This window comes from Pagrus pagrus, assembly GCF_965226575.1.
Source record: "Pagrus pagrus genome assembly, chromosome: 3".
NCBI classification, from domain to species: domain Eukaryota; kingdom Metazoa; phylum Chordata; class Actinopteri; order Spariformes; family Sparidae; genus Pagrus; species Pagrus pagrus.
In genome coordinates, this window is record NC_140187.1 from 26,299,582 (window position 1) to 26,321,866 (window position 22,285).

At 45.4% G+C, this 22,285-nt stretch overlaps 1 protein-coding gene and 1 long non-coding RNA gene across 4 annotated transcripts in view; one reads left to right on the forward strand and one right to left on the reverse strand.

The window, feature by feature from the left end:
- The window catches only part of LOC311255219, an 80,051-nt gene that overhangs the window by 57,091 nt on the left and 675 nt on the right, over positions 1 to 22,285 (forward strand). The window lies entirely within an intron of this gene.
- gata2a (GATA binding protein 2a) lies at positions 2,213 to 15,510 on the reverse strand. Of its 3 annotated transcripts, none has more exons than XM_084349512.1 (6): positions 15,256 to 15,510; positions 10,503 to 10,933; positions 9,189 to 9,761; positions 6,486 to 6,631; positions 4,079 to 4,204; positions 2,213 to 3,425 (listed from the first exon to the last, which is right to left on the reverse strand). In XM_084349512.1, the coding sequence occupies exons 2-6, from the start codon at positions 10,729 to 10,731 to the stop codon at positions 3,129 to 3,131; spliced, it is 1,371 nt and encodes a 456-aa protein (XP_084205638.1). In that variant the 5' UTR covers positions 10,732 to 10,933; positions 15,256 to 15,510; the 3' UTR covers positions 2,213 to 3,128. The 3 variants fall into 3 exon arrangements, with proteins under 3 accessions (XP_084205638.1, XP_084205637.1, XP_084205639.1); XM_084349511.1 differs by lacking the exon at positions 15,256 to 15,510 and adding an exon at positions 11,192 to 11,275; XM_084349513.1 differs by lacking the exons at positions 10,503 to 10,933; positions 15,256 to 15,510 and adding an exon at positions 9,841 to 10,017.

Genomic DNA, 22,285 nt, shown 5'->3' on the forward strand with positions numbered 1-22,285 from the left:
AGAGATGGAGAGTTTCATGGAGCTCAGAGGGGGAATGAGCATTGATGGAGGTGGTGGGGAGGCTGGTGAGTGCAAACGGAAAAGCAGAGGGGAGAAAAAGAGGGAGGTAGGGAGTGGAGATGACATCCAGTTCCAGGTTGAAGTCGTAAAACTTGCGGTGCTCTGATCGAGGTGGCCACCATGTTCACCCCACCGACTCGTCCAAGTTCTCTTCATCACTTCTAAGGAACGGTACTTTGATAGTGAAGATAAGTAACATCCTATTTTATGTCTCTTTTCATGTCACATAGTTCATGATTCAAGTTAGGAGGGTGTGTCTTTTTCGATGTAGCAGTTGCGAAATAAAATGCAGACATACCCCTTAAAATTCAGAGTCTGTATGAATTTATTGGGGCAGCGACGAAGACACATGCTGACTACCAAAACAATTAAGTTAGTGTACGTGTCATGTGCCTGCTACCTAATGTCTCTTCAGGCTGCTCTGCTTTCCACATACAGTGCCTCTGCATCAGACATGAGAAGCTTGTTACACACCATCCTTCTGTCCGTCTGTATGTCCACATGCATGTTCATGTCTGCATATATGTAGTTGGATGTGTGTGTTTAGGCGAGGGCAGCTCTGGGAGTCACTGGCCTGGCAGACTGCTGTATTATTTTTGGGAGGGCTGCCCCTTCCCTCTGGAGGGCCTCATTGAAGAGCGCTGGCTCTCTCCATCTCCCCCTCTCAGGCTCCGGGAGTCGGGCCAAGCCCGGCCGAGCAGGCTCGCTGGCTGCAGCAGCAGCACACAACCCCGCTGGAGCCGTGGCCTGTACACGGCTCAGCACCCACGGCACTGCCCTACACACAGATGGCTGGACTGCTTATTGGCAGCCGAGCGTTACATTTTCACTGGTGTTCAGCAAGTGGATCAGGGGGATCCCACCCCCGCTCTGAAAACATACACTCTGTCAGTGTGCTGCGGTACTGTATCCATGTGTGCAGCCAGGTTGGTGCTGTTCAGGGTGCTATGATGTAGCATAAGCTGAGGACACAGTGCTCCAGCCACACTGGATAACAAAACAGCACCTATAGTTATCCCTGGACAAATATTATTTCCAATTTGAACAGATCAAGCCTCTGGGAAACCCCAGCAGATCAACCTCCACAGCAGTCCAGCAGATGTGAGCTGGGTGGAGGGTTCAGGGAGGGGTAGTAGTCCACTTTTAGCTTGGACTGTTTAATCGGCTGGTTTGTGTTGTGGGTGTGTGAGGGTATGCTGAACTCGGTGATGATGACCTCAAATTGGCCCTAATTGAGCAGACTCATTAGTGGCTGGCTCTGTTCAAAGTTCCTTTTTTATTTTACTGTAATCGTCCAAATGGGGAGGGAGAGACATAACGACCAACATAGAGGGAACGAAGGAGAATAAAAGACAAACAGAATAAAGAGCAGAAAGCAGGAGAGTGAAGAAAGATAAACAAAACAAAGCGAAAGAAAAAAAGGTCGAGATGAGGGAGCAGCAGAGTCGACGCCTGCTTCCTGGCAGCCTCAGCTGCGTGCACATCTGTGTGCGAAGGGTCTGAACAGACCCCCACGTGTTTGCTCAGGTCGCCTGATTGCCTTTCCTTCCTCCTCTCTCTCACACTAAAGACCCGCTGTCCTTCCTCTCACTCCAATCACCATAGCCAAGAGAGAGGGCCACTCCGACAGACACAGGGAAGCGAGAGAGGCTCCCGCATGAACTGCACCCATGACTCAGTGTTTGCCAGATACCAAGTCATCACAAATGTGCCTGTTTAGAGGGCTTGAAAGAGTTTCTTGGTTAAATAAGGGTGTGAATTAGGGTTTGTGTTTGTTTGTTTTTTTCCCCAAGTGTGTGTGAGCATGTGGGTACGAACATATGTATGACTGTGTGTGACTCCGGAGCCCTTCGCTGGAGCCTGCTGTCTGGGTACAATGGTCCAGCCTGGGGCCTCAGCTCCACAAAGAGGCCTTCTCTTAACAACGCGCCATCACAGATAGAGGCGGAGCCTGACCAAAGCATTACCACGCTCAAGGGATCACAGAGCTTCCCTTGATGCATCTGATATCACTTATGATGTTAATAATCAAGCACTCTTCATTACAAGGAGAGTTCAGTCCAGTGTTGTGTGTGTGTGTGTGTGTGTGTGTGTGTGTGTGTCTGCAGGGTTGATAAAGAGAGACAGACCAAACTCACGAGGCAGTGACAGGTTTTACTTTAGTATTAAACTTTATTTCCTTTACTTTTTGTGAGATGGAAAAATGATAAAAACATACAGCTCAGGGACTTTTCATCTAAGATAGGTCAGTGTTTTTCTTTACGTAATAACCATGAAATTCAAATCATAACAGTTTCCATGTGTCTTTGACGAAAGCTTAAAGAGTGAAAATAAATTATCGTAGCAATAATTATAACATCAAATATAACAACAATAATAGCAATTAAGCATTTATAAACACTCTATTTACTGTGTCTTTTTTCCATAAAAGTCCATTATTAAAAACAGGTGAGCGTTGCAGTGGTGTACAATCCAGCATGTGAGGAGAGCACTGGCTTGTGGGTACTGTAGTCTGACTGGTTCTCTGGTTCTGGTACGGGTGCTGTAGCTGTGAGCCAGTCGCAAGACTTCCAGCGCTTTTGTCTGTCTGTCCACAGCAGTTGTGGACGAAAGCCCAGGGATGGACGGGGTGCACGTATCTCAGTATATAATGAGATGGTCGTGAGGTGAAAACAGCGGTTCTTTTTAAGACCTCTCGTGAGTCTCCTGTTACAGGGTCAAGGAGAGGTGGGTACCAAAGTGACTTAGTAAAAATAAGCAAAAAGAACGACAGGCGTCTCCGTTCACTCCATTCCTGCAAGCCTCAGTCACACAGAGACTCACAAACCCCCTCGTCACATTAGCTCTTCAGAGTCCACTAAAGTCCTGCTCTGCAGCATCCCATCAGTGAGGTCAGGCATGATGCGACCTTCAGTCATTAAGTCCAACTGAAAGTCTCTCCCCTCCAACCACTGTACATGACGCAACAAGTCTGTTCACCTTTTCGACGCGATGTAGAGGGCCATTTAGTGTTAATGGCGATGTGGTGGCTCCTACAGGCGGAGGAGCTCTGGGTGTGGAGCGGCCTCTCAGTGAGGCTCGGCCCACACCGGCGAGCGATTGGAGTGGTGGGGGTGACCGAATGATGGGTGAATGGGCGTGGGAGTAGGCAGCATGTGTCCAGAGTGGCTGAAGGGGGGCAGGTGACCCATGTGGGCCATGTGGCTGGTGAGGCTGGGTCCGCCGAAGGGAGAGGCTTTGTCCTGCATGCACTTGGATAGCTCATCGAAGCCGTCCCCTCCTCGTTTGTTCCTCTTGGACTTACTGGACATCTTGCGATTGCGTGTCTGGATGCCTTCTTTCTTCATGGTCAGGGGTCTGTTGACCTGTGGAGAGCAGCACATTAGCTCAAGGCAAACCACACAAAAGCTTCACTGACAGTGTGAACAGCACATTATAATGGTCTGATGTTAGCTCCAGCTTGTTTACCAGCTTATAATTTAAAATATGTCACAAGCTGCATCACCAGTTAGGATTTACATGCACCTCAGCTCAATATTACGAGTTACACCAGTGTGAAATATATGCAATAAATAATGAGCAGCTGTTTTGCATATATAGCTCCATTATAAGGGAGTCAGGGGCGTTTTTGAGCTTTTGTCTAATTTAAAGCCCAACAGAACCGTCCTGGTCAATATGAATACATGGGCATGAGGGCTGGCTGGAGCTGAAAGGAGCAGCCTCAGACAAATCCTCATCAGTGTAACCGACGCCGTTACACTGAATGACAGTCCCACCCTGCAGCCTCTCCGGGGAGTAACGCCCCCCATTGAAACAACGATGGATTAATAAAAAAAGACGACCGGTGGGTTCTGCCCGACAGGGTGAGCAGGCTTCGCCTCCACACTCTCACAGTTCCTCTGCTTCTAAATCGATACGAGCTGTCCGCCCACTTGACCAGTTAACGACCAGCACCCTCCCTCCCTCCCCCAAAACAAACGCACTTGACTTGTTTTTTGTCTTTTTTCAGGATACTTACATTGTGCAGTTTAAAGTAAAGGCCGCAGGCGTTACACACCGGGTCCCCGTTCCCGTTGCGCCTCCACAGGGTGGTGGTGGTGGTCTGGCAGTTTGCACAGCAGGTGCCTGCGCGTCTAGCTGCGGACTGAAGGAAGCAGAGAGAAATACATCATGAATAATGACCCATTCACGTGTTGTGCAGAGAGGTCAGCGCGGACACCGGGCTGCGCAAAAACAGCACTAAACATCACCTACGAGGCTAATCATGTAACATTTGTGCCACTGAAGCCACAGCTGTAACATTGCATGTTATGAATGTCAGATTTCAAAACATGAAAGTTTTCTTAAAATAGACTTCGGCACGTGGAACTTCGTGAGGTTTCTACTTTGACCGCAGCGCCATGTGCAGAGAGGCATCAAAAGGAGCGACACTCAGACTGGAAAAATTACTTAACTCCTCTATTAAATCAATTGCATGTAAGCAGACCGCTACAACCATGATCAAATTTTCTAATTTGCGCAATAAGATATGGGGATATTTTAATGGAGAATGCCTGATGCTGTGCACGCCTTCCGGTAATTATCATATTTAATGAATTAAGAAATAAGTACACTGGTATTAACAGGTTATAAAGCAGGACTTGTGTAAACCCTCTATTTATCCTGATCCAGGGAAACTGGACTACAAAGTCATGTAAGACCCAGTGTCCTGCCTGGCAATGTGCTCCTGCGCCCATTGCGGATCAATTCTTCACACATAATAAGAAACATTAGCTTTACATGCGAGAACCCCGCGGCCCTGCGCTGTGCAGGCAGCATCCAGGTTTTTCTTTTAATTAATTTCAGGTGCGCTCGTTGCTGTTGACCCGGAGAGCCTCAGTAACTCTGGTCATTTTTTATTTTTTTCGCGAAATTAAAAAAAAAAAAAAAAAAAAAATGGAGTCTATCTTTTTAAAATAAAAAGCCGCTGCGCGTTGAGGCTGGAGCACAGAGAATGACAAACAAGAGAAGAACATAAATCCATTTATTTTCCAATCCCCGCCCCTCACGCTCTGTCTCTTCACACATAAGCGGCTCCTCCAGTGTTGTGATAATCTCTTTACAGTATATGTCAGTCTGGCCATAGAGAATGCAGCGCGCTGGTTGAAGGCGGAAACAGCCGGGAGCCTGACTTCCTTATCTGGGCCGGGCAGATATCCGGATAGGAAACAACTGGATGCCCCTTTGAACACAACTCTGAAAAACACTTGAGCTGAAAATGCAAAAAGCTGCAGCCACATGGGCCGACCCCAGTGGAAAATGTAATGGGACTTTTCACGAGGAGGGACGAGACGTGGAGGTGGTCAAGGAACGACCCGACAAAATATCACCAGAAAATACAAGACTTTAGTGTTGAGACAAAAAAAAAAAGCCAATCCAAAAATATCTTGAAGATCTTCTGATAGCGGACGATTTATTTGCAAGCCAAATTACCAGCTAATGTTAATGAAGACCATTAGACCCGGGCTACAGCCTGCGCAATCATAATTAGCCTGGGTAAATGAGATAGCACAGACCCCTTTTTATTAAAGGGAAAAGGTTAGACTAGGCAGCACTACGCTACCAAAAAACTAATTTAATTTTTAGTGTTAAAGCTAGTGTTAAATTAATTCCTAATCTAGTCACTGCTTTTTATTTTTATTATAATTATTAATTGTAGTTAAGTGTTGTGTTGTTATTTATTTCTGCCAGTCACTATCTTATAATGCTTATTTTTATTTCTACTATTAATGAACCATTAACAGAGAAAATAGTTTTAATTTACACAAACGTATTGTTATTCGTGGCTATTTCTGAATTTTTAGACAAAGAAGTGCCTTCATGTGTCACCCCTCACACACAAAATAAAAAGTAAACTGTTATTTCCGCAGTTATAGTAAAATAGCTAGCCTTAAAAAAATAATGATAGATAAATAGATAGATAGATAGATAGATAGATAGATAGATCATTTAAATACTCTAATTTATGCAATCCTTAGAAGGAGTTAAATCATGACACAGATAAATGTGTCCAGCTTCAGAAGGGTTAATGTCAGAAGTGTCTGTGCAGCTCTGCAGCAGTGCTACATCCAACACAAGAATGTCAGGCTACATGTCCACGCTGCTTTTCATTTACTCAAGCATGGTGTTAACTAAAGCAGCATGGGCATTGGTATCAGTAACAGTATCAGAAGTACCAGCAATAATGATAGCAGGAACAATGGCAATAGTAGCAGTTTTGTAACAGGCCATGAAGGCGGATCATCAGGGGGTGAGAGGGACAAACAATTCCAGGAAGATCATAGGGAAAATATAACTTTCCTGGAATTGTGCTGCCGGCCTGTGCTTTGTGCATATTTGGGTGCCTTCTCTCAGAGTGTTGCCGTGCAGTAAGAAGTAGGACTCACCAGTCTGCGTTTGGGCTTGATAAGCGGTCGGTTCTGGCCGTTCATCTTGTGGTACAGTCCGCAGGCATTGCACAAGTAGTGGCCGGTACCATCCCGTCGCCACAGAGGGGTGGAGGTGGCACCGCAGTTTACACATTCACGGCCCTCTGCATATAGTTCAAGAGGGGGAGAGGAGAGAGAAATTTATATAATTAAAAAATTCACACTCCGTCAGATGCAACACATAGCAGCTGTCCTGCTCAGTATGTAATATGAAGTCAAAATCTGTCTCATATCAGGGTGCAGGTGTGTGCACGGCTGTCATGGACACAGACACCTCTATGTAAACCGATCCAGAGTGGGGAGGCCGGAGACAGCCAGAACATGTCCAGAGGTGTCCAACAAGAAGACTGAGACACACCATCAAATTAGAACTACATTATTCATCGACTCAGTGGGCACCGATGAGAGGAAACATAAGTGTGTGGTGTTGGTATTAAATGTGGCGACCAGTGTTGCAGCCTTTAATGACGAGCTTGCATGGCAGTTGGCGCCAATTAATAACATAGTAATCAATCTAGCATTATTTTGATCCTATTAGCCTTAAAGTGTGACTGAGTCTGAAATCGACTTCCTTGTGCTCTTCTATACAAAAAAAACCTGCTTTTTAACTTATTCCCACACGCTCTCCTCGCCCTTTCAGGTTTGACTGACTTCAAACAGCCTGTTGCTAAACCGACCGATTCATTTAATTCAAGTATCCCTCTCTCCCTAGAGCATCATCTCATTATTCCTGTTATAATGCCAGCGACACCCACAGTCCCACCCTCGCTCCACAATGGAATCTGACCTGAGCAAAAAGCTATGTTCCTTTTGAAATGCACCTCGCCGCATTTTTTTTGCACCTCCCTTCTCTTCCTCTTAAGCGTTTCGCAATGCAGCGACCACATTAAAGCGAGCTCATTAACACTTAAAATATTCACCAACAATGACTGATGCATTCCGTCTTATGCAATGTTTGGTGTTGAAATAAGAAGAAATGGGAAGCTTGATGTGAAAGGTATGTTAAAGAGGAGGTGGAGGTCTGGTTTTGAGGCTGGTTCAGCAGGAAGCCACACTACTGTAAGGTATATGCGCTGACAGCTGAAATGTCATTGTGGCATTTGGTACAACAATCAATCAGCATTACTGGCACTGGACACCAACTTTGATAGATAAGAGGCTTTTTAATGCCGGAGCTGATATGTTTGTGTTACTGATTCAGGCCCAGTCTGGCCAGCTTCTTTTAAATGTCACAGTATAACATTTCTCTGCTACAACAGCAGCTCACATTCACTCAGATTATCAGCCACTGAGCGTTCCCCAAGTGTAGTAAAAAAAAGCACACACACAATGGATAACAATACGGATAATTACACGACTACGTTTGGAGCAAACTTGTTAACAGCCTACACTGTTTTTTGTTGTCATTTTTTTTGTCCATTAATTCAAAGTACAACAGCTGGAACAATGTAGGGAAATTACAGAGCCATTACCAGACTGGGTTGTTTTTCAAATGTCTGCACATTAATGTCAGACATAAAGTCTAAATATCACTCCCAGCACATGCAGTCTATTGAATCAGCTGCTTGTCCAGACATTCAATTAATAGACTGCCTTTTATTATAAACAATTTTGAGTACAACCAATTATGTGTTTTTTTTCCAGTCTTCTCCAAACTTTGAGATGATGCATTCAGCTTAATGGTTTCATGAAACAGACTTTCATCTGCACACACAGGCAGATCTGCCGTGTTGCCTCCACTTCGTGTCGGTGCAGTGGGCCAAGGCCATGCTTAAAAACACAAACAGCAGGGCTCTGTCGCCTGTGCTTTGTTAGTACTGGGGAGAGCTGTGGGAGGGGTGGAGGTCGTGATTTGTTCACTTGGAGGTATACAGGATATGGCAGGAGCCAGGGCGTCGTGACTCCTTCATTTTTTAAGTGCAATAAAGGCCACGTTCAAAAGAAAACAAGCCAATGGCACGAAGAAGAAGTCAGGTGACTGTCTGAATGGGTCGATGTAATGTTCTTGTGAAAATGGTGGAACAATATTTAAACTAAAATCGAGATTAATTTTCCTCCAAATCAACAAAAAATAAAGACATAGCCTCTATGAATTATTGATTATATTCAATTAGGTTTAATCCCACTTTCCATTATTTGGAGTTTCCATTAATCGGACGCGTAATGGCCCTGGCTCTGCATTTAGTAAATAGTTGACCCCGATTAGTGTGATGAGTTTCATTTAAAGTTGGAGCTCGTTTAAGTGGAGGAGCTTACGAGTGGCGAGGAGTGCGATGGGACAAAGATAAGAGCTGTCAGCTTTTGAGTGGCAATGATCACGCTTTTGGAGAGTTAACGCGCCAGAGCAACAAGTTCCACTTTAGGAACTGGGTCAGCGCGAGACAGAGCTGGCATTGAAAATTAATAAAAAACTAAATGAAACACTTGCGTAATTTTTTTTTCCCCGTTGAAGTTTGCTATAAAGTTTCCACAGGCTTACACAAACGAAATATAAGACAATAGCAGGGTATGATAATATTACCATATGAAACATTTATCTACTGATAATGGGTGAATGATAGTGTGTAACGCTTCATCGCTCAGCTACATAAACCATAACCTTTTAATTAGGCCTTATCAGTGTCATCTGCAATATGAGGGATAAACACACTGTGGACTCACCTGAGCTCGACCTGGCTTTGCTTTTGCATTTGGGTGTAAAGCTGGAGGAGGACCCGCCGAGCAGGCTGCCGGGGTGGAAGAGACTGCCGCCGTACTCGTGAGGAGGCAGGGAGTAGGCCGGGTAGGTCGGGATGGGATGGTGCGTGGCCGGGCCCTGGCCGTTCATCGAGGCCAGGCCGCTGCGCAGCGGACTACAGCTCTCCATTTTCATCCCGTCCGCCAGCGACACTTGGTACTTGATCGACTCCTTCTCGTCCATTCTGGTCGAGGTGGAGGTGGGAGAGGTAGGGCCGGGGTCCGGGGACACGTCTTTCGGAGGGGTAGGGGGGAAGCTGTAGAGGTGCGGGCTGGAGTGGGACGCCGGAGTGAGCGACGACACCGGGGCCGTGCCGGTGCTGCTGCTGCAGGGGTAGCCGGAGCCGGTGGTGTGCAGGCTGGGTTTGCTGAAGTGGCTTACCGCCCATGCGTTGTGGTGGTGGGCTGCGGACAGGGCTGCTTTCCCGGGGTCCAGCCAGGGAATACCGGGGCTGTGGATGAGGTGTGGTCGGCAAACCTGGTTCCCAGTGAGGCGAGCTGGAACCCAAAACAATGCTTTTGATATATTTCAACTTTTCTTGACACAACAGCCTGCGCAAAAACATCAAGTCCTTACCTGTGAAATACCCAGAATTACTCGAGTCCGACATTTAGCTCCAGATGCAGATTAAATAGTTAATTTAAATTAATAGAATTATCCAAAAATGTTGTCCATGAATGACAGCAGCTTCTCGTCTTATTAAGACAGAGGCTCTAAAGGCCTGCTGACCGCTGGAAACACACCTAAAGTAGCTTATCGTCGGCCCAGTATCTTTTCATCGGCTGCAGCTCTCGGACTAAAGATTGTTATTAGTAAATTTGCGGTTTTTATTTTATATCCGGGAAGTGCCTCTCTCTCTCTCCCCTCTCTCTCTCTCTCTCCCTCCAGAAACCCCTGCCCCAACACTGAGGGGTTAAATGACATACTTCCCTTTCCTCTCGCTGTCATTTGCTAGAAATTCCTTTTATGTTGCTCAAACGTCCTAGAAAAGTCGAGACGAACTTTTTACGCACATCACTGCACACTGCAAGAATTATTAAGCTCATAGTTTCTGTAGCTTCCTTAATTAATAGACCTATTCCACACACACAGACAACACACACAGGCTATATATACACACATAATGCACGCTCTGTTTGATCATTGTAACCTATATAAAAACATAAATAATGCCTTAATAAAATGCCAATTTACCAAAACGTGTTTCTCAGATCTCATCACACTTGAGCGCATCTTACCGTGTGCTTGGCTGTATGTGACCCTTGCCCGGGAGTTGGCGTAGTAAGGGTTCCCTTGAGAGTCCAAGTGGTTCAGAAACATGTCAACCTCGTCCTGGGGCAGTAAAGGCGCCATGGGCTCCATGTAGTTGTGGCTCAGACTGTGGTGGTGAGAGTCCGGGTGCTGGCCGTTCAGCACTGCGTGATGGTGGGCCATCCATCGAGACTGATCGGCCGCTGCGACCTCCATGGCTGAGCTGTGATCGTCTCTGCTTTCCCTCTGAAGGCGTCTCTGTCTGTCGGGCTACTTTTAGGCTCTGTTTACCTCCGAGGTAAAGGGAGTTAAATCCTCCTTACAATATAGTTCCTGAGCCGTGAAAGTCTCGCCTGTTTATTTACTTCAGAAATAGAATCCTTGAATAAGCCGGTCTCCTGTTTCTCCTCAGTTTTGCCTGCAATGAGACGAAAACAAAAACGTTAGTTCACAAACAACATGACCGCTCACCCCCTCTTACCATGCAAAGTTGAGACATCCTCTGTATTTTTATCTAATCATCACAGTTAACGTGATATAATAATCTGTGCGCACATTACGCTCCTAGTGACTAAAGCCCGAAAACAAAGTAGTGCACAGCTGATTCAGTGTCGAAGCGCTGCGTCCCTCCTCCGCGTAAAGTAAACATAAAAACACAAATGTCTCATCTGGATACCTGTTGCAATTTCGATCAGCTGACGGCGCATACAGCTCGGTGTGATGTGTAAACCTCCTGATCCATGCAGTGCTCAGGCTCATTAATGAGATGTGGCGCAGACTGATGCGGCTGGCGCCAGTAAATTCCCATATCAAGCCACGTGGGGCGGGGCCTCGCTCTGAGCCAATCACAGTCAGACCCGGCCGCAATTGGCTCGCTGCATCCCTGCTCTCCTTCTTTCAATTTCCATTTTCTCTGCACCGAAAAACTAAAAGACTTATCAATCAGCAGGGTAATTTCTCGGGGGTCTTTCTCTCTCATGAAGCTCACACTGAATGAGCAATCGGGCCCTGATAATCTGCTTTTTTAGCGGCAGTTATAAGCCTAAAGACAGACATCTAACATGAAGGGAAATTCACTCTGCACAATACGTGGCTTACTATTATAATGATTGTGGACAGAGAAGCTGCTGTACGTCGCTTTCGCCTGTATGAACTCATCTGCAGAAATATTTAAAAAAAAATATAAACGACCAGAGACACATTTTCAAACCTTTTTTCTGTCTTTAACAATTAAAGTTTCTGGCGGAGCTTTTGTCATCACCAACAATAATTGTAGGTGTTGTTTTTCGCATACTGCTGTTATGTAAATAAACAGCGTTTTCAGCACCTCTAAAACCAACAGAGGAGGAGTCGATTTATGACCCCGAAATTGGCCCCATTGTTGGGAGCGCCTAATTGTCTTTAATTACTGGCAGGGCATTCCTCTTGTGAAAACAGTGGTTTTGTCTCGGGGACAGGGCAATCAAACACAGTTTGCATACTAATGGCGCCTCTTTCTCAATTGGTGGCACCAGGGATGGGCGCAAGGCCTCACCTGAGAATACCAGTTGGTGATCATCAAAGTGTCTCCAAACGCCCTCATTTAAAAAACACACAATACAAATTAAAAAAAAACCTAAACAAAGGCGTGTTGATGTGTTGTTTTTTATTATTGTTACCAATAATATTGTTGCCTTTGCAGGTAATTATCAGCCAGTGTGGGTTAAGAAAAAAGGCTATTATGGTGGATAGCGTTTAGGGCAAAATAAAAGTTAAGAATTTCTAATCCAATCATATTATTTTCTGTTATTTTCTGTTATATTCTGTTCTATTCAAATCTAATTGCAGAATTAGCAGCAGTGCGTGCGTAAAAAGATTACCTCGTGCGCGCAAATCCACGCATTGGCGTGTGTGTGTGTGTGTGTGTGTGTGTGTTTGTGATTGACAGGGAATAATTGGTAGGTCGCTCGGAGCCTAGACTGGCCGCCACGCTGACGCCTGCTCCTGACGTCACAGATCACAGGGTTGCAGGGTGTCTCACGTGAAGCTTCTGATACCTGGGCAACTTGTCTGCAGGTAAAATGAAGTGCCCTCATAACTCCGATGACACGGCATCCTCCACGGTTCAGGTCATTAGGGCGACAAGCATGCTCTGATCTGATGTTATACCTGCTGGGTAAGTGTGTATTTACGTGTGTGTGTGTGTGTGTGTGTGTGTCAGTCATCAGTCATTAAATCAGTGGCATGTTGCCAGCGGCGGTGGGTTGATGAGCTCAGCCCTTTGAGCTTGTCAACTCCTAAAATCAACAAATTAGTGCATGTGGGGCAGCAGAGAGGAGGAGAGGAGCAGCCACCTGAATTACTGAGATTCCAGTGAGGAGAAGGAGCTCAGGTGGAGTGGGAAGGCGCTCACCTTTAACATGCTTGTTGCCCTTTTATAAATATTGTACTATAATGCACAATGAACGAATCATCAACCACACACTATTTTTATGTTTAATAAAAAGAAGCGATTTCATGCTTTAGAATAAATGCTGCTTGAATCTGAAACAACAAGGACTGCCTCTGTCTGAGCATGAATGATGAGCAGTGATGCTTTTCTTCTGAAGGGACTTTTTTTCCCCCCGAGCATGTCTCCATAGCCTGCAGTGGTCAGCCTTGCATGTGTTTCTGGCTGTGCTCACCACTGGGCCTTGGAGAGAGGGTCAGGCCCAGGCTAGCTGCTGCAGCATGCCCATTGTTGTTTGCATGTTTGCCAAATGGATTACTCAGCAGGATTTAGCCCTCTGTAATTTATACCTTCATTAATCCCATTTGTATCTGTGCTGGAACAAAAGATGTGACGGAGGTGTTAGTGGAGAGTGTGGTGGTGGGGAAGGAGGGGTGCTGCCGTTGCTTTCCCTCTGTCTTTCTCAAGGACACGGCAGTATTGTTTCACCATGCAGGGATGCTATCCCAGACTGGAGAACACTATCCCTCTCACAACACCTACTGTGCTGGGTGAGAACTGTGAGCAACAACTGTATCGCCGTGCAGCCACAGCGGCTAATGAACAACAAGATTATCATTCCGATCCATGCTGTTATTAAATGGGATTGGCTTTATCTACCTGTTTGTTTCCATTGGGCACGGTCATCCATCATTATCCAGAGTGGAGGTGTGTGGCTGTGCGAATATGTGTGTGTGTGTGTGTGTGTGTGTGTGTGTGTGTTCTTTCTTTCTTTTTCTTTTTTTTTTTGGAGGGGTGGGGTAGGGGGGAGTGTGAAGAGCCACAGTGGGGCTTGTGAAGATAAGCAGAGCCAGAGAGAAGAGAATGACACAAACCAGCTGAAGCATTATTGTCCCCTTTACTCACGGCTAATTAGATCGAGCCAGGGCACTGGGGGGCTTTATAGACACAAGCACCCAGACACAAGACCATAAAACTGCTGGGAGAGGGGCCTGGATGCTGCGATGAGAGCAGCACTCGCTCTCCATTTGTGCAGTTTGAGCTGAGAATAATAACATTTCAGGATAGAGCAGCACCAACTGCACACAAGATGCTTCTGAGGTTTATAGGCAAAACCTCTCAGCTATAAAAGGAAAGTCTGATTAAAAAAAAAAAAGATAGTTTGATAAAAAAAAAAGTGCCAGCAGTGTTAAAATCTGTTCATTCATTCAGTCACTCATTCATTCAAAATACACAGGTTTCTTTCTTACTCCCACTCCTTTAATCTATCTGTATGCAGTTTACACACACACACACACACACACACACACACAGAGCTTCACACACTCATTTAATGTTATTTGAATCATGCACACACAGCCCAAACATTAAAGCATCCAGCAGACAACAGCAGCACATGCAGGTAAGAGAGAGAGAGGTGGAGGGAGAGGTTGGTGTAAAAGGTGCCATGTATTGACTCCAGCTCCTGCATGCCTGTGGAGACCCCGGCCCGCCCCTGTCTCTGCTCCACCATTGTGCCCATGTGATTGCTCTCTCTGCTGATGAAAGACTTTTTGCTCGAGTCATTATGCGTTTTTAAAGCGTGACAATTGAATACTTTTGTCGTCACTAATATCACGCTGATGATACACTAATCCATTTCGCGATCGGGGATTTTTCCCTTCTTCCCAGGAATAGGAACACCTTGCCCACGGCAGCATGAACTGGACTACATTAATCACAACTGGGTATTTATGTGAACGCGTGAATTTTCCCGAAAATTTCGAAATATTGTACGTCTCCTGTGCGCAGTATTATCACTGCTATGTGCTTAAATTATGATTTTCTTTTGTTCTGTTTTTTTGTTTGCTCATTTATAAAAAAAAAAAAAAAAAGATAATAGAGGTCTAGAAAGGAATGTGAATAAAAGAAAAATATCTAATGCTGCATCTTTACATTGTACAAGACTGAATACTGGTGTGTTTTACACGTCTGATTCACTACTGTGCCGCTTGTCAGACCTCATGGAGGTTTTACAGTTAATAATAAACAACCGTGACGAGCTAAGGCTGAATATGAAGGTAAATATAAACAGAAATAATGAAGAAAAACAGCAAATCTTATTCCTTAACAGACACGAACGATTTAGATCATGAAATGCTGCAGAAAAATAACCTTTTCCCCTTCATTAATGTTGATAACGCCCGATAAGCAGAATTATTCCAACCTATGCCATCTGTATTTTGGTGCGTGTTATTTTATTTTATTTTTTACATTTTACAAAGCATATTTAAAAATGGGAGATAGTGTAAACACATCAATAATTCACTTACCTGCTCCAGAGTGGCTGCGCTTTCGTCAAACCAGAGAAAGTGGCTCCATCGGGTTCACCGCACACCTCCACCCGGCGCTTCTCTCCAAAATAACGGCGCAAAATAACCGACCTATGAGGCGTAAAGATGTCCGGACTGAACCTAAAGCTGCTGTGTAAAGATGCTGCCGAGACAACAAGGAAGGAACAGCCGGTACTCAGTGTGTCATCCGCCGGCAGAGAGCGGTGTGTGTCTGCGCTCCGTGTGTCCGTGTCTCCTCTCTCGCTGGCTGTATCCAAACCTCTCTGAATATGAGCAAAAAACTTCAGCGGCTCGTCTGAGAGGCTGCAGCAACACAGCAACGTAATGGCACGTCAGCCAGCAGCCCTGTCTTCCGGGTCCCGGTTAAATGGACAGAAACTGGCAGCAATACCTGTTCCCAAGAGGTGATCAATAACGTGGCCCTTACACAGGAGAGGATCTCAACATTTTATGGTTTAGCATCCAGCTTTACAGTCAGCTGCAAAACCCTCCTGATAAGAGCGTTTGTTATCAATGGATGCAGAATTGCGCAAGCACACAAGCTAGAAGTGGTGATATTAGCGCATTTTTACGCACGTCTTTCACTTCTCTGTGTCAAATAATAAAGAAACCAAGGAACTGCGTTTGGTTGAGGACTCCCTGGGGTCTTTCAAGGGCCAGTGGGTGTCCCTGCTTGGTCTCCTCTTGCCCCAGGTGCAAGATAATACATGCACAATCATTGTGGGCAGCAGAAGTCATTTGGAAACGACCAACTTTTGTCGTTTACAACACGAAAACAGTCCAGTTCATCGTGCATCAGTTATATATTGTACATAATAGCAAAGCCACACCTTGTTTATCATGTTTGTCATCCGTGTGTGTTTTTTCTCAGTTGTGTTTCCACTAAATTGTTGTGTAAGACTGACAGCCAGGGTCCTAATTGACTTAAGGAGATTTTGCTTCGTGACTCTCACCCCCCGCTCCTCCCCCGCCCCCTGTGTTAAACGTGTTAAAGAAGAAAAATACGGTCCCCTCCCTCGTCTTTCTGCGCCCTTTATGTCCCACACAGTAACAACAACTTTGTAAAACATGCAAAGCCCCTAAAATCTCCTGCACGCGACCAGGGCTCGTGCGCGGCGCTGCAGCCAGGCAGGTGCAAGGGGCGCGAGGACCTCTGCAACTCGGGGGCTCGTGCTCCCCAGAGTGCACACGCACACAAAAAGAAGAGAAAGAAAAGAAAAAGGATTGTGAAGTCCAAGTCTGACTGAATTAATAGCGTTTGTTTCAGTGTTTGAGATCAGCAGAGCAAAGATGCGAGAGCTCAGACTGGTTGGCACAGAATGGACGGCCACGGAAACACAAGTTTGCTCAGTGTCAGTAACGAATAACTTGTAAGTGCTTTATGGTCCCTCAAGAAATTCTGACTCATGAAGGAAACAATTACAAGATTTTCGAGGTGAAAAAAGTCCAGTGTGTTGTGAAGGTCTGAACGGTGAAGGATTTGTTTAGATTTATTTTATTTTTTTAAAGAAACGTTATTAGTTTTTCTTTTGAATATTTGGTCGATTTATTTACTAACAACATTTAGGCTATTCTATACTCGCTATTAAAATAGTTGACTAATACTAGACTATGCAAACACGATGCATTTGAGTTTATAAATTAGTTGTTGGTTAGAATAAGAAGAAGAATAAGGTAATTAGTTGAGAGTTATGACAATGTGTTTTTTTGTGATCCGTCTGACAACAATTCACTGCAGCTTTCAATCACGTTAAAAGCACAGGGTCAAATAAGTGAATGCTATTTTTAAAATGTTTACATCAACATTTTTATTTTAGGCACTGTGAGGGAACAATAACCACTTGAAAAAACAACCACCAAATTTTATAGTATTGTTATTATTATTATTATTATTATTATAAGTGAAAAATAATCCGATTATCACTTTGAGTAAAATTAATTCTTAACATTATAGCTTATGTTATATTTGTATCTACGTTCACTTGTTTAATGAACCCTTTTTCTGCATGTTCTGCACGAGACTCCGTGCGTGCGTGTGTGCGTGCGCGCACGCTTTTCGTCAGGGACGATATTATATGCACACTGCATTAGATGCCAGGGCCCTTCTCCTTCTGATTATTACCAGGGGTAATATTTCATCGGCACCACGCAATCTTTGTTCTCTGTGAAGATAATAAATGGCCTAATCGTTATCAGCAAACTGCTGGGGGTGTCAGCACCGACCGAGGCTGGAAGCGGGGTCCAAAGTGCTGCTGAATAAATTGGTGTTCCTTATCTCTCACTCCCAGATTATCGCCGCCTTTTCAAACTTGCACAACAAATACATTCAATGCATCTAATGCATCATTTGTAGGGAGGGCTGGGGGGATCCCGCAGGTTGATAGAGACAGATAGGCGCAGGGAATGAGAAATATTTACACGTTTTACGCGCTGCAGCGGCGCAGCCAATATGGGCTCTATATTTGGCACTAGAGGGACTTTATTGGCCTGATTATTGGTACACACACTTTACATATCAATACAAGCTGTATTAAACATACATCACTGTTACGTGATGCCTATCTGTCTGATTAGTCCCATCACAGCCCTGGGATGTAAAGCCCTCCTTTAAATGTGCGCCAGCCTTTGTGTGATGCAGCTCATTTTGAGTTTTTACAAAAAATACCACCGTATTTTTGACACATTTACAAACTCAGACGTGCACATTTTTGAGTGGGCCCTTTTATTCTTCGTATTTTTAAGATATCTTCAGATAACAGCATAAAATACAGATAACACGATAAGCTCCATTTGTAACTATAATTGTGCTTGTGTGCATGATTCCCTCCCAGTAAACACATCGAAACATGATAGCATCATCTTCAGTCGCACAACCAGGACAAGCCGCTTCACACGCACCGTGAGTTGTAGGCCTGTTGAGTTGTTGTTAAGGCCCGTCTTATCATTAACATCAACCGCTGTGGCGTTTGGTTAACAGCCTGTCTGATATAATTTAGAGCACAAGAGACCTTCAGTATTTTTTAAATTGTAATGCAGTTTAAATGCGCTAATAACGAGCCTCATCCACCTCCCCCATGACTGACCTTTTCCTCATGTCTCCAAAATTGAATTTATAATTTCAACATGCTGAAAAAAGAAATAACGCTGCGGGCCAAACGTGGCAGGGGGAGAAAAAAAAAAGTGGTTGTACGTCCACAATGCAGTATTTATGAGTGACACTTGTGACAAAAAAAAAGAGAACATTTTCCAATACACACACACACACACACACACACACACACACGCACGCACACACGCACACTCCCCTTTTAATACCGTGGCATCTCCACCGGCCCCGGTGCTCTGATGGTCTCCTAGACAACCGAGATAACGGTGCAGCAGTTTTCCATATCGGTCCCGGAGTCTATTATAGCTCGGGATTAGCTCTCTTTCCGAAAAGGTCATACACAAAGTCACCAAACCTGCTGTTTTCCAGGCCGTGTGGGAGCCGCGTCAAGGCGCACTTATGAACATGCATGTGCCATTTCATTTGATGCCATTACGCTAATGGCACTGCGCATTTTTCCTGCGCTAAAAAAACACACACACACACACACACACACACACACTAGTAATATAAATGAGAGGCTCCTGAGGAGATGGGGGAGCCCAGTATCCTCAGCAGAGGCTTCTCACTGCAGGAGAGGCGCAGGAGGAAATGTGCTGTTATGTAGCGACCCCTGGCGACGAGAAGATGCAATAGCGCTACAATAGCAGCCCCCCTTGTGTTTGTGTGTGTGTGTCTGTGTGTGTGTCTGTGCTGCTTATAGTTGCATGAATGAGGGATTGAGCAAGTAAGTAATTGTGCTAATCAAGCTGCCCAGAGAGGGAGGGAGGCCAGCGCACAGCTGGAATGTTCCAGCTGGGATTCCCGGTGGCTGGACAGGAAGTAAGAGGAGCTCTGACAGGAAGTGTGTTCTCAGGGAGGGAGAGAGAGAGAGAGAGAGAGAGAGAGGGTGATGTTTCCTGTTGGCCCTTTCCACATGTTTAGACGCCTGGCCCATTCTGTCCGCCCTCCCTCTTTCTCGGTTCACTTCACACCCAAAAACAGTATGCAAAATGCTTGTGGCAGCATCCGCCTGCGCTCGCTGTGTTAAACTATAGGAATGCTATTAGAGGACAGTGGTAAGCCAAGACAGTAGATGATGTGTGCAAGGTAGGATTGTGTCACAGGATGCAGATGTCACCACATGAAGTGAGACTTCCTGCCCATCAAAGCAGTCAGTGCCAGTTTAATGGACTCGCATTTAGCAGCCCGCAACGAAAAGTGAACGCATGGAAATAAAAGGGAAGAGGATTCAAGAGGCAGAGACAGCAGAGGAGAGGAGAGGAGCAAGTGGGGAGAGAGATTGTAGGTGGAGATGTGATGGAGTGATACGTGGATTGCAGGAGGAAAAATCTCTTTGTCTCTCCTGAGCTCAGTGGACAATCAAAGTTTCCTATCAGCTTTGGAGCAGGGGAAATTGGCTGCCCTGGGAAGGAGAGGGCCACTCTCACAGCCAATGGGAAGTGCCCCTGTCACTCTAATCAGGTCCGATAGAGAAAGTAGGAAATGTGTGTGCGTGTCCGTGTGCGCGCTCAGACGGGAGAGCTTTTTAACAGAGAGCAGCTTTGTTTCGCTCGCCTTCATGTGATCCAAGATGATACAAAGTCTAAAGTAGCGTTAGACCTTCATCAGCCGCTGATCCTCTGCAATGAGGGACATATATGAGCCACGCTGGTGCGTTTTTTGGCAAAAACTTGTCCTGAGAGGCATGACCATCAGTGCTTTGATGGAGCGCCATGTGGCAGAGATCAGTGGGTCTTAGTGGGAGCTGTGGACAGTTGCACACAAGGGCGGCAAGGGAAGAGGATTACTGTCTCATCGATACAAATCCACACAGAGAGGGAGGTTGACATCAATATGCACACAGATATAGGCAGCGCACACACAGCAAAAGTGTGCATGATGTAAACATCTGCATGAGAGGGGTACGAGCGGGGACTTTGATGCTCGCCTTTCTTGTGCCATCCATCTTTCCTGCTCTCCCTCCGTCCCCACCCCGTCCATGCCAGACAAGAATGTGTCTCTCTGCACCCGTGGCCCAATCCTCTGTTTGAAGTCCCATCTCCATCTTTTTTTGCTCCCTGAACTGTCCTTCCCTTCCTCCGTCTTATCTGTCAGCCCCGCTCCTCCCCGCCTCCTGCAGCTGCAACGAGGGCCACAGACGCCTTCATTGTCCTTCTCTTCCTCACCCTCACGCCCCTGCACCCGGCCAGATCACACCTGCCACCTGCACAGGACGCAGCCCCGGGACCTTACCCGCCGAGGCTTTCATCCATCTCTCACCTCGCCCTTCAGAGCCTCTCATCCCCTCATCCTGGCACCCTGTCACTGAGGAATGGCCGGTGCGGAGGGTCAGGTTGGAGTGGGACACAGAGCGGCTTGTTGGGAGGATGTGTGTGTTTTAAGCAGAGCCAGAGGGAATCAGCGCAGGTGAGGTGTGTTTAAGAGTTCTGAGTTTAGATTTCTTCTTTTCGATGACATCCTTTTATGGAAGCAGGATTGAATGAATGTCTGCCGTGGGGAACGTGGACCTGAGTGTGTGTGCGTGCATAATAACATGCTGACAGTGAGGGTGGTGGCTCTGTCTCAGTGATTTATGAGAGTGTGCTGTGAAGGGTCTTCTGAGCAGGATATTGTTCCCTGACTGGTGACTTCTGCCTCTCTCTTTGTGTGTATGTGTGTGTGTATTTTAGAGCGAGAAAGATTAAGAGGGAGAGTACCGCAGGTGAGCCCTCAATGTAATCAATCACCACCACGTCACAAGACCCAGGGCTTGTGGATTACCCCTTCAACTGATACCTGGTTTGACTCCACATTTTTTTGCATATTCATTATTTTCCTGGCAGATAAAGAAAGAACACACTCTGCATCTTTACTATACTTCAGGAAAGGAAGATAATAATCAACTTCATGCCTGAGTGGGGACCATGACAGCTCAACCACATGGCCCAACCAGTCCAGCACCCCTGCACAAACCCCCTCATCCACCTCAAACACACACTCGCACACACGGTTTGCCACATCAGGATACAGTGCTGCACATGAATTCCGGTTTAAACAGTATTCTGCTCGGCTTACGCCAACAGATAAACCGCAGTTCTTCTGCGACGGGTAATCACATCCTGGGACAGAGGGCAGGGCTGGAACTGAAGAGACTGAAAGGCCAATCAACCAAACACAAGTACCACACAAGACACAGAAGCAAGTGCATTAACTTACCATATGTGATGACATAAGAATTAAGGTCAAGCCATGTTCAGTGATGCCCTTCGTGAAGCAGGTCCAGCAGCATGATAGTCGCTAACATTCTAACATTTCCCAGTGGCTTCATGAAGTTGAATGGCTCAGACCTTTCTCTGGCTTATTTAACCATTAGAAAGTAACCTGAAGAACACACCAAAGACACAGCTAAGGAGCAAAAACAAGTTTATCACTGAAAGACACATTCATAAAGTGACTCTCTCCTATTTAAAGATGATCACTTGATTTACGAGAGACCATCTTGTGATGGGATCAAACCATTCGTGATGCCAAAATCAGTGTGCATGGTGCAGTGGAACACATGACAGGAGAGAAATGAGTTTGGTGAAAACAGACAAACACATTTGGTTAAATTTAAGTCCATTATCAGACTTTTTGAGATCTGTTTTACCATATTAAAATACATTACCATATGCCAAAGGAGTGCATTTAGAAACATGTATCTATTTGTTTATTAGCAAGAACTACATAACAGACTGTACTAACTAAAGTCAAGCTAGTAAAAGTAAGCTGGTGAGACAGCCTTGGCTAAGAAGCTGATTTACCCACATTGTCTTTTTTCCTGTAACTGAATCGTGAACTTTGATGCTCCAACATCTTATTAAGTCACTTTGGTGTACCATATAGATTAAACAGCAAAATCATAATAGATGAAAATACTAA

Bases quoted from the DNA above. Each gene is read 5' to 3' on its own strand.
- gata2a (XM_084349512.1), bottom strand. From the start codon at position 10,731: ATGGAGGTCGCAGCGGCCGATCAGTCTCGATGGATGGCCCACCATCAC. The intron at 9,762-10,502 runs GTAAGATGCGCT...TTTGGGTTCCAG, and splicing joins CACATACAGCCAAGCACACG to CTCGCCTCACTGGGAACCAG. The intron at 6,632-9,188 runs GTGAGTCCACAG...AACTATATGCAG, and splicing joins CAAAGCCAGGTCGAGCTCAG to AGGGCCGTGAATGTGTAAAC.